The following is a 13,228-nucleotide window of genomic DNA, read 5'->3' on the forward strand; positions in this document are numbered from 1 at the left end:
ATGAACCATGTGGTTCATTTTCCTTTTACATCCACACGAGACATAAACAGCCATTACATAAAAAAGGGGAGGAGGGGAACCTAAGAGTCATCAATGTAATTTCTGTATTTATGCTACAGCTCAAATTAGAAGAAGAAACAGGTGCCAAAGTACGCTTAAAAATGGAGAATACAGTCATTAATTTAAATTTAATTCAATTTTAGCAAGTTGTTTGTATACACACTTCAAAACCTAACCTCTATACATTTTTTAAAAAATTTTTAATGCTTATTTTTGAGAGAGAGGGGGAGAGAGTGTGAGCAGGGGAAGAAAAGAGAAAGAGGGAGACAAAGAATCTGAAACAGGTTCCAGGCTCTGAGCTGGCTGTCAGCACAGAGCACGATGCCAGGCTCAAACAACTGGGAGATCATGACCTGAGCCAAAGTCAGATGCTTAACTGAATGAGCCACCCAGGTGTCCCACCTCTACACTTTTTAAAGGAACAAACATAAACAGGTCTCAGATAAACATATGCTATAAACAATATAATGATAATTCTTCTCCTCTCATTAATACATGGCCCTAATGCCATCATGTTACTATTCAAAACTACTCCTAAGTTCCCCACAAATTACCCAATAAACTGAACTGCTTTGGCATGGCAAGTGAGACTTCCATGGCTGGCTTTAATTTGTTTTTCCAAGTTTACCTTTTTATAGTTACCTTTTTCATCCCGATTCACACCAAGCCCCACTTAAAGCAGACTACATAAACCAAAACACTGAATCTACTCAGCACTTTTAACATGAAGAACCCTTTCCTTAATGCTATGTACTTGCCCTTTCCTCTGTATCTCTGCCACTCCAAAGCTTTCACCCAAGCATCCTCTCTTCGGCAAAAGTAAACTTCCCTACCTGAACTCTAACTGAACTTTTCATTTTTCTTAGAGTTCCTCTTTGAATTATCCTCATATTTTTGAAGATAATTCCTCATTGTTATTAGTACTGTTCTCATATTTATTACCTTCAGTAATAAACTGTCCACTTCTTGATGCCAAGAACTACATTTCACCTTTATATCCTCCAATATTGTTTGCACAGGGCCTTATATATATTATACACTCAATAAGTGACTGTAGAATTGAAAATAAATTTGATATGTCCAAATAAAAAAATAACACTGAATACTTGATTTGAAAAAAATTACTATCCATACAGTGGAATACTACCTAGCATAACAAAGGGATTGACTATTAATATATACAACATAGGTGAATTTCAAAATAATTATGCTGAATAAAAAAAGATAGGAAAAAAACACATACACTGTATGATCCCATTTATATCTAGAAATTAATTGCAAACTAATCTATGGTGACAGAAAACAGACTAGTAGCTGCCTGGGTATAGAGGAGGAAGGTGAGAAGGGAGAGTAGGTAGGAAGAGGAGGGAGGGATTACAAAAGGGCATGATAAAACTTTTGGAAGCAACGGGTATGTTTACTATCTTAATTTTGATGATGGTCTCAAAGGCATTCAAATTTTGACATATACATCAAAACTTACAAAACTGTATATTTTTATATGTGTTTGCTGTATGTCAATTATTCTTCAACTAAGTAGACAAAAGTAAAGGAGGGAGGGAGAAAGGGAAGAAAGAAAAAAGAAGGGAGGTTACCTGAATAAGTTACATGACGACCTGTCTGGCAAGCTCACTAAACAACACAACCTAAGGGAAGTTTCTATCAAGTCATCAAAATACTCTCATTGGACTCCTCCCCCATGCCCTAACAGCCCTGACACTGTTCTAAGCACTTTACATGTATTATTTAACTTCCACAACTTTATGAAGTATGTACTATTATTATTATTATCCCCAATTTGTAAATAAAGAGACTATAATCCAAATGTGGTCTGCCTAACCCACAACCTGTACTTTTTAAAAAATTTTTTAAACATTTATTCACTTTTGAGAGACAGAGCATAATTGGGGGAGGGGTAGAAAGAGACAGAGAAACAGAATCCAAAGTAGTCTCCGGGCTCTGAACTGTCAGCACAGAGCCTGACGCAGGGCTTGAACTCACAGACCGTGAAACCATGACCTCAGCAAAAGTCAGACGCTTAACTGACTGAGCCACCCAGGCGCTCTCACAACCTGCATTTTTAAGCACCATGCTACAATGCCTTCCTAGTGACTGTCAACACATCAACTATTCCCTCTCTCCCCAGTTACCCATTTATTTAATGGGGCCTCACACTAAGGGAAATGTTTTGCAAAATTACTCAACAAACAAACAAAAGTGGAAAACAGGAACCTCAAGGACTGCTTCTCAGTTAACCAGATTTAGTCTAGCTCTCACAAGTGACTGTGATTCATGCCTCCCAGGCAAAGTGTAATGTAAAACACCCTGAAGACCCAGAAGTTACTAGTAAACCAGGCTCCATCCTGCTTCTCTTGCTCCCACTGCAGTTGTATATCTCTAGGGAAGCAATATCACTCAATATGGGGGTAAGACATGAGAGGAAAGGTAAAGAAGTGCTTTAGAATGGAGGAGATAAAAAAGAACATCTTATTTATTTTTGTTTTTGCTATAAAATAACTCCAAACAGTTACACAAAAGTCTAAGTGTTATGCATAATGTAAGGGTTTTCAGACATACCTAGTTGTGCCCAAAGTGGGTTATATGGATGAGTCTTTGCCAACATGTCCACACTCTGAGAGGAATGTTTTTCTAAAAATATTTTTATAGGTGGTTGTCCATTTGGCATGACTGTTGGAACCCAGGCAAGATGATTGGTCAGAACTGCAGTAATGAGTGCTGGCAAGAATCTGAAAACAAAAACAAGTTATCATATTCCAAACTGCCTTCATTACACCTAATGTAAATGCAGCAATAGAATAAAGCCAAGAGAGTATATATTCTCATGTAGCCAAACAGCATAAAAAAGGAGAGGAAAGAAGACAAGACAGACATATCACCTGGATGAAAATAAATACTAACAGGGTTTTTGGTGGGGTAGGGGTTAAAAAAAATCCTTGAAATAAAAGCAATATTAACACAGGGCTATTTCTGATCATAATTACAAAACAAAAATGCCACTTCACTTGAAAAACTAGTTTCTTTTCAGTGTTTCATCAGCAAAATTAATCAATCAACCAACAAGTCTATACATTTCCATATTACTGAATGGAAAAATAAAGGAAAGTATTAAGCAAACCTTTGTCTACCATCTAAAGGAATAAAACATCTAAATTACTCATCTGGATTCTAGAAATCTGATGAATGGTTAGAAAAAAGAGTATGATAAAATATCACACTAAATATGTATCACTAGAATCCTGGCACTTCCTTTGTTTGTTTTTTTGTTTTGTTTTTGTTTGTCTGTTTTTACTTATTTTCTTTTTTTTTTTTTTAATGTTTTATTTATTTCTAGGANTGTGGCTCACAAAACTCAGAGAAACATTTTTCTTACCAGATTACCATTTTTGTTTTTGTTTTTCTTTTTTAATTTTTAAAAAAAATTTTTAATGTTTTATTTATTTCTAGGAGAGAGAGAGAGAGACAGCGTGAGCAGGGGAGGATCAGAGAGAGAGAGGGAGATACAGACTCTGAAATAGGCTCCAGGCTCTGAGCTGGCAGTCAGTACAGAGCCCGACGCGGGGCTCGAACCCACAAACCGCGAGATCATGACCTAAGCGAAAGTCGGACGCTCAACCGACTAAGCCACCCAGGCGCCCCTGTTTTTACTTATTTTCTATAGAATGAAACTGTAAGTAGATACAATTCACCAAAAAATGGAAGCCTCAGAGAGTTCTATAAGTTGTCAGGAACTTTAAGTTAACACATAAAGATCTTTTTACAAATTTTCGTTCATTATGTTCTGTGGACCTCTTCCACATCCTTTCTTTTTTTAATTGTTAAAAAATGTTTATTTTTCAGAGAGAGACTATGAGTGGGGGAGGGGCAGATAGAGAGGGAGACAGAGGATCTGAAGCAGGCTCCAAGGTGAGAGCAAAGAGCCCCATGTGGGGCTCGAACTCACAAACCGTGATACTATGACCTGAGCAAAAGTCAGACGCTTAACCAACTGAGCCACCCAGGCACCCCCACATCCTATCTCTTAATTATCTTTTGGAATTGTTTTGGTTATTAATAATATGAAGTAATTCCAAAAATAACAGTTAATCACTTCATTTTTGTAACTGGTTTTGATCACAATCTAGATAATCACATGATAGTAAATAACAGCTAAGATAGATATATAAAAAGAAAGAGAAAAAGCCATACTGATTTTTAGAAGCATTTTCCATTAGAAATGTGAACTCCTTCATGAAACGATGGCAAAGCTGGTTCTTTTCTGGAGTCCCTGACATCATCGTAAGCCAGACAGGCTCTCCAATTCGTGGCATTGTATAAAGGTTACAAATTGTTGTTCTAAAAAGATAAAAACACATTATGAAATTCATAGTTCCCAGAATAACATAACTCTTAAAGTTTATATTGTCAGGTTGAGCCTCACAGGTAGATTATTAAAGCTTTCGAGAGGACAAAATCAATCAAGCCATTCCTTCTTTGTCACCAGCATAGTAAAAAGGAATGTTCTGCATATGAACACAATATGTGTTGGTTCTGATGTTAGCTCTGCCTCTGATGACTGTGTAATCATTGGTAATTGGTAAATTGGTAAATTACTTCCCTACTTTAAGCATCAGTTTCCTCCACCTGTAAAAAGGAAAATATAGGACGAGATAATTTCTAAAGCCCTTCCAGTTCTACATTTCTAACATATATGCCATACTTAAATATAATGCAAATAATCAACAACCTAGAAGAGAAAAATATTCAAAATTGGGTTAGAGCTTATCTATATATCCACTCAAAACAATAGTTTATTGGAATCATTTTGTTGCCTATGCTGAGACTCTTAAGTAAAGTTCTGATGGATGATGAGGACACTGTATCTGCATATTGCATTTTGTGACTCTCAATCTTTTGAAGTTTTTCCTTGAATCAACACAAAAGAGCATTATTGCACAATTATGATGATGCTTTTCTGGCTGTCTCTTGCATTTACTTAGACAACAGCTAGACCCATGACTTGCACTCTCTCCTTAAGGCTTCAAGGACACCTTTAAGATATTAATCATTTTCCTTCCACATTAATATCTATTTAGCCAAGTCCTATACACTCACCAGATTAAGCAACTCCTACAAAGTTGAGGCTTAAACTAACTGATCTTTTGGAAGATACAGACATTTCAACTCTCTAGAACAGTGCTATGTGATAGAACTTTTCAGTGATGGGAATGTTCTCTATCTGTGCTGTCCAGGATAGCATCCACTAGCCACATATGGTTACTTAACACTTAATATGTGGTATGACTGAGGAAGTGATTTTAACTTTAATTTTATTTAAATTAAGTATCAAAAAAAAAAACCACCCTAATTTAAGTATCCACATGTGGCTTATAGCCACTAAATTAGAAAGTACACCTCTAGAAAGTTATCTGAGATCATCACAAGTCTAATACCTACTACAACATAATTAAAAAAATTTTTTTACTATTTGTTTTTGGGAAAGAAAGAAAGAAAGAAAGGGACAGAGTGTGAGCAGGGGAGGGGCAGAGAGGAGACACAGAACCCAAAGCAGGATCCAGATTCCATGCTGTCAGCACAGACCCTGACACGGGGCTCTAATTCATGAACTGTGGGATCATGACCTGAGCCAAAGTGAGACGCTTAACCAAATGAGCCACCCAACCACCCCAAGCATAATTCTCTAACACCTAGAATCTAAAAAAAGGAAAAGAATTATCTTGCCTGTACAAGCTTTATTGAATCTCAACCCAGTGTGAACACAATATATTACAATGAATAAAAGTAACAAACACAGGTCACATTAATGAGTTCTTGGTAGGACATAATACCATGGCTGAGAACTTCAAAATAAACTGGAAAAGAATTAAAGGCATTTTACAGAGAAAAATATGACTCAAATATAAACTAGGAATACCTGAAAACGTGTATTTTTAAAGCCTATTAAGGATGTCCAGATAAAATGGAAAAGTGAGCACCAATGTTTACCCCTTTCAGTTCAGAAGTCCCATACGAACACCCATTAAGGATTTGAAGACAGATTTTTAAAAATCAGTTTTTTTGAAAGAGAGATAAGACTTCTATTTATTTTTTTGAGAGAGACAAGACTGTGAGCAGGGGAGGGGCAGAGAAAAACAGAGACACAGTATCTGAAACAGGCTCCAGGCTCTGAGCTGTCAGCACAGAGCCCGATGTGGGGCTCAAACTCACAGACTGCAAGATCATGACCTGAGCTGAAGTCAGACGCTTAACCAACTGAGGCACCCAGGTGCCCCAGCAGATAAATTACTATAACAAATAAAAATGGGGAGTAATCTGAATTAAAATTTAAAGTACACATTTAATAAAACTCTAGAACACAAAACATAAAATGGAATGTTAAGTAAAGTGGTAAGGTAAAAGATGATATGGGTTACAGTGCTCTCTGTAAAGAGCTAATCTACTTCTCTGAAACCAGAAGAGGCTCAGGACTCACAAATGCCTGGTAAAGTTAGGGCAGGAGTTAGTTATATAGGACTGTAAACAGGGAGACTAATTCAAGGTCCGTAAATGGCAGATGACCTCTTTCTGCACCCTATTTTCCCACTGAATGACTAGGGACAGAAGAACAGATGTAGCAACTGACTACCCCAGAGGAATAACATTGCTCAAAGCCTTACTGATATTTGAAGATTTTGTAGTATATAAAGAGATATACAATAAATCTTGTGATATTAAAATTTCATGGGAAGAAGGGATAGCAATTAGGAGAAAAAATATGTCTTATATATGTCTCCTTCAGGAAATGATAATAAAAACAGGTTGAGAAACACCACCCTAAAGTGAAGTTCTCCATTTTGTGCCTAATTATGTACAAAACTCCCAGCCAGTATTTTAGTGCTTCACTCTCAGCTATGGAAGGGCAACCCAATCCTGATACAGAGGGACAGCCTCCAAGGACAGAGGGACACAAACACTAAAACAGAAACACACACACACACACTCACACACAAAATCACTCCAGAGGAAATAGAAAATAATACATTCAGAAAAAGGAAATCATGAAAAACATAAAAGATTAGTTCAGGAATCCTAGTTACTAACAAAAAGAATTAAAACGAGAAAATATCAAGGAAAATAAACAATCAAAGAAAGTAGAAAATTTTTCAGAACTGAAAATTTACCAGAACTCAAGCTTGTGCTAGAGCTATACTGAAGCTAAAGGGCCAATGGGCAGATATAAACTCATGGCAAGAAATAGAAATGCTCCAAAACTGATAAATCATGAAATAGCTACATTAAGTATACTGTTTCATAATGTGGAAATACATATAAGAAATAGGTAAGAGTTAAAGTAAGAATAGGGATGAGAGAGATAGGATATGGTTCATTTCTTTTGCATTATTAGATTTCTCAGCATATTTTGTCTTTTTAAACATGTGAATGTACTTTCTGATTAAAAGAAACACTGTATAAATGAATGAATGAGCCAATCGATTCATTTTCCATGAGTTTCTTAAGCATATTAGAGACTACTACAAGTCCATGTGCCATGGGCCAGAGCCAGATCACTAACATTGGTGAAGTGGTCCACTAAGGACATTAGCTTTAATGTTTTGGTGTTTAAGGCTATGTACTATGACCTCAGAGTATATCAAATATAAAGAAAGCAAAGAAATTAATTATGCAATGTTGCTACTCATTATACACAACTCTATGTTGTCATCAGCAATGTAGAAGTAATAGTGCTTTCTTCTCCACTAACGATTATGGTTAATTTTCAGTGCAGGAAAGGTAAGAATTTTTAGTCACCTGACCCCTTATTTTTTCTGATTGTCCCTAAAGAATGAAAGCCTCCTTTAGGTGGAAGTAAACTGTGGGCCTGATTTAGTTTTCTTTGATATGCAGTCTAAGTGAGAATCCAAGAACCTCATCTTTGCCAGATGGCACTACTAACTAAACATGCTTCCTGTTTGTCTAGGTTTCATTGCTTCTGCATACATGTGAATCATTTCCTTCCTCTTCTCAATCACCCCAAACTCATTAATCATCTGATCTCAAATAATCACATACTTTAAAAATTATCTAACTGCTAATTTTTAATAATCATTTAATTTAAAAATTAAGACAGATTCTCATTATTTGCAGTAATGTTTTATAAAGCCAATGCAAACAATGAATTAGTGAACACTGAATCACTGTACCTAGGGAAAATACATAGTTAGGTTCCTGTGAGTTTCTCATCACATTTTTGTCAGCCCTTCAATACATAACCATGTTTTATGTGAGTTTCTGTTTAAAGATACCTTATTTAATATACTACTGATTCATTAACACTGAATTCACAGTCAAGAGCACCATAACTCATGTATTCACGAAGGTTAGATGTATTTTCTTTGTAAAGCGCATCACTGCTTTCTTACACTTAGGAACATTAGATAGTATTTCAGCAGTATACTCGAAGGTGATTTTTTAAAAATATTTTAAGCATTTATTTATTTTTGAGAGACAGACCAAGAGCAGAGGAGAGGCAGTTAAAGAGGGAGACACAGAATCCAAAGCAGGCTCCAGGTTCTAGATGACTAGATGACTAGGAATGTGTGTATCAAGCTACTCAAGTTTTCCCCTGTTCTGCACATTACAAATGATCATTAAAATACTGTGAGTATATTTTGAGGTCCCAAATAAATTTCAGGTGAATTCACCAATACACAATCTGTATGTAACAGGATTAAATGTCTATATTAAAGTACTTATAATGATAGACCTCTTAATAAAAATTATAGGTTTATAAAGTATTTTTAAGATTTTGTACAATGCTTAACTGACTTATATAGACTTTCATATTTGTATAGTGACTGAAGTAAAATAATCAAACTAATACAAAAGGAAAAATATACAATCATGACCTACATTTTCAATGATTTTATAACCCATACATATTATAAATTCTAGGCAATATTAAAATTCTAAGACTTTTGTCTTAGGCCTTTTGTACTACTCAATAATATAGCAATTAACTCACATGTATTTAAATTTTTTTGAATAAAAATTTTTATAACCAAAGAGCAAGATGGGTATTCTATTAGGAATGAATTTTACAATATTACTATTGTGGTAACCTCAGCTGGATCTATAATGGCAGAGTTTCCTCAGACCTAAAATTGGGACTCTTGGCCTTTTTCCACAAAGCTTGTGACTGCAGAGAAAAAAACTCTCAACTCAATAATATAAGAAACAGTTTCGAGTGCAAGGGCAAAGATTCACTGCCTTGTAACAGTTAAAATGTGAAACTCAAAAAGAGTATTACAGGATTCCTTTAAGCAAATAAGCAAAAGGACTGTTCAAACATATATTTTTAATAACTCCAGACTAAAGTCAATGGAACAACTCGAATAAAATAATAAAAACTTTTTAAGATTACTAAGAAAATACCCAATCATTCATAGCATCTTTCTTTTACAATAAAGGTATAGTATCCACTTCAGGAAAAGCACAACTCTTAAGAATCTTCGGGTGAACTTTCAAGCAAATTACAGATTAAATTTAGAAACTGAGAAGATTATAACTTTTCATCCTTCTTGAAAACCACTTATATTCATGACAAAGACATGTTGTATACATTTCATAGAGAAATCACTCTAGAATTTTGTTTGAGTTATATAGTTAAAATTCTCCAGCTCTGTAAATACAGATGACCAGAGCTATAAGGGAATGTGTGAAGAGCAAAGCTGTAGTAAAGCAGGAGAAATACATAGATAACCATGGTACTCAGCTGATAATATTTTAGTTTATAATGTTCAACATGTCTTGGTTTCAATAAAACAAAAGAACTTCTCCCATAGCATATATCATCTCTCAAGAATTTCCAAGGCCAGAAACTCATTATTTCAAAATAAATTCCCAAATGCTGACTATGACATCCTCTCTCAGGATTGTACAGCTGCAACTATACAATGAAGGCTTGCAAATATACCTAACATTGTAGTAGTACAGATTTGGTAATTTTTCTCCCTGAAAACAGTTTAAGCTAGTCATTTCCACACAGACTGTGAAATACAAACGCTAGGCTCTAGACCTACTGATTCAAACTCCACAAGTCTGGGAAACATTTTTGTTATGTTTGCCTAGTCATCAGCTGAGCACTATATTTTTCTTTTTAAAAATTTTTTAACATTTATTTACTTTTGAGAGACCGAGAAAGACAAAGCACAGGCAGGGGAGGGGCAGAGGCAAGAAGGAGACAGAATCTGAAGCAGGCTCCAGGCTCTAAGCTGTGAGCACAGAGCTCTATGTAGGGCCCAAAACCATGAACCATGAGATCATGACCTGAGCTGAAGTCGGACACTTAACCAACTGAGCCACCCAGGCACCCCTATATTTTTCTTTTTAATCTAAAATTTTTAATATAATTTAAGTTTCAAACAAAATCATTTTAACTTTTAACTAAACCAATTGGTTTTTATTTCAGTTCAGTGTGTTCTTACATAAAAACCCTGATTAAAAAATATCTGAACTTCCAAATACAGCTGACATACAGAGCTTGAAAGTCATCACTTTAATCTGGTACATTTAACCAGTCTCTAAGAGCCCAACAGGGAGGAAAAGGACATTTCTGCTGGAACTAGGATCTCCTCTGGTCATATCTGCTGTGTGTAATTCCCACTGATGAAACCCAAATGTGCCTGAATCCCTAGTCCACTTGATATTTAATAACATAAAATCCAGTGGCCTAGTGATTTATACACCCTCATTTGTCCACGTGACAAAGAAATTTTAAAAATTAAATTTTATGAGAATAAGCTAAAATAAGTAAATATTGTGTACACTGCTAGACAACTCTGAATTATGAAAAGCTGGAGAATATGTACCTGAATTCATTTAGGGCATCAACTATTCGACTATATGCCAAACTCCTCTGACTGGCATCAGCTGATCTCCGGCTCATTTTCATAGCCTTGAAAGTAATAAAATAGTTAATTCTTACACTGATCACAACAAAATATTGAAGAAAAAAAAAGTGAAACATAAAGTCATTTATTTCCATAACACTCCACCATCACCCTTATCTAGAAGGACGTAAAGAAGGCACATATATTTGCAGTGGCTTTATTGCACTCTTAATCATTTATAAGAAAATTCAAAAATTTTTAATGTTAAATCTCTTACTTTAACTGTCAAATGACAGAATGTCAATACAAAGAGAAAATGATATTGACAGTTTCTGGATTAAAGTACTTTTTTTTTTAACAAATAGAACAAGATATAATGATAACTCAGTAACAACAGCTCATGGCTTCATCTAATATTTCACAGATAATGGCTTGTTAAGTAAACCTTTTATAAAAACCTAAAACATTAAGATTCTATTGAAAGGTATCACAGGCTATTAGTAATATTTGTTTTCTTAAAACATATGTAGCCAAGGTTGAGAGGCTTTGCTTTAGATAGACAAAAAGGCGATCAGGATTAGATATGGATGTCAAAATTAACCTTGTAAATTTTTAGGCTTTTTCAAAAGGAATACACTTTTGAATCACTTGTATAATTAAAAATCAATTTAAAAATTTTTAAACATCTGTTTAAGAGCTCATACTACTTTAAGGCCAGAAATTATGTTCATGTATACCTAAAAACTAAGTAAAACTTACTTTATGTTTTTACAAACTGTTGACAGGTTCCCAATTTATAAAAAAGTGAATATTCTTTACCTAAAATTGAACACTATTCTTAATTTCACCAGCAGTAAAATATTAAGAATAAGATTACATTACAGATTTCAAAAGGTAGCATAGGCTTCAAAATATTCTCAAGGTACCCAGAGATGAAACCTTATATAAAGGTATTCATTTATTAAGCTCTACTGTTCAGCTATAATAAGAAATAAAATGTTAAGCTTGAACAAACATCCAAACAACTGTAAGTACCGCAAAGCACACTTTTAGGTTATAAAATGGTCAAAGCATTAAAACATTTAAAAAGCAATCCTTAATAAGTTCTATATTGACTGAATATATCAAGTTTTATACAAAACTTCACAATTCTCCCAGCAACTCAAAATGTCAGTTCAGCTACAGCTAAATATTATGTATGAACTTTGGCAACAACATACGAAAAAAGGGCCTGCAGCCAAGTGAAGAAAATACCACCAAGGTCTAACATCTGGAAAAGTAAGTAAAAATGGCCTTTACTTGTCTGTTCAATAAAAGTGTGCTGCTAATGATCTTTGTCTTTTGACAGACTTAACGTGAGTAATAAAACATCACTGTACTCTCAAGAGGCAGATGAACTGAAATGCATCCTCTGCTTTCTAGACCAGTCTTACTTGTCTCCCCTCTCTAGTCTCTTACTCTACTCTCTTTTTAAAAACATACTTCTAAATTAATCTTCCTAAAGCACAATTTAGAGATAGGTTTAACAACAAGGTCAAAACTTCTGGCAAGCATTCTTTGAGATCTGGTTTCCATTAATTCTGCCAGCCATACCACCCACCACTCCTCTTTGTATCCCTTCCCTTCCACATACTATCCAACAGATTAAGCATTTAGTTATATCGGGGCACCTACGTGGCTCACTCAGTTGAGCGTCCGACTTCGGCTCAGGTCATGATCTCACAGTTTGTGAGTTCGAGCCCCGCATCGAGCTCTGTGCTGACAGCTAGCTCGGAACCTGGAGCTTGCTTCGGATTCTGGTTCTCCCTCTCTCTCTAACCCTCCCCTGCTCATGCTGTCTCTCTCTCTCTCAGGAAAAAAAAAAAGGAAAAAAAGAATTTAATTATATCCACTTATTCATTAGTTTGACTTCCTGGGAATCTCTTCTAAAAATTCACCAAGATGTTAACTACATTGTAGCTACATTGTGGAAAAAAAAAGAAATAACCCAATTGAAATATTGTTACTTAAGGAAATCCACTAACCTATATTTGAGAACAATTTATAATGACATGAGAACTGGATACAACAATGAGTTTTTTTTAATTTTTAATGTTTATTTATTTTGATAGAGTGAGCATGCATCCACATGCACATGCAGGGGAGGGGCCCAGAGAGTGGGAGAGACAGAATCTCAAGCAGGTTCCACACTGTCAGTGCAGAGCCCAACTCACAGCTCGATCTCATGAACCCGTGAGATCATGACCTGAGTCAAAATCAAGAGTGAGACATTTAACCAACTG

At 35.2% G+C, this 13,228-nt stretch overlaps 1 protein-coding gene across 2 annotated transcripts in view; it reads right to left on the minus strand.

Moving 5' to 3' along the window:
- The window catches only part of FNIP1 (folliculin interacting protein 1), a 136,089-nt gene that overhangs the window by 26,928 nt on the left and 95,933 nt on the right, over nucleotides 1-13,228 (minus strand). For both annotated transcript variants that reach the window (XM_039252550.1, XM_039252549.1), the window contains 3 exons: nucleotides 10,926-11,011; nucleotides 4,267-4,413; nucleotides 2,638-2,807 (listed from right to left, as the gene is read on the minus strand). In XM_039252550.1, coding sequence (XP_039108481.1) covers nucleotides 2,638-2,807; nucleotides 4,267-4,413; nucleotides 10,926-11,011 — 403 coding nt within the window. The remainder of the gene's footprint in view (nucleotides 1-2,637; nucleotides 2,808-4,266; nucleotides 4,414-10,925; nucleotides 11,012-13,228) is intronic.

The sequence above is a fragment of the Hyaena hyaena genome, unplaced genomic scaffold (assembly GCF_003009895.1).
Source record: "Hyaena hyaena isolate Hyena2069 unplaced genomic scaffold, ASM300989v1 scaffold_425, whole genome shotgun sequence".
In the NCBI taxonomy this organism is placed as follows: domain Eukaryota; kingdom Metazoa; phylum Chordata; class Mammalia; order Carnivora; family Hyaenidae; genus Hyaena; species Hyaena hyaena.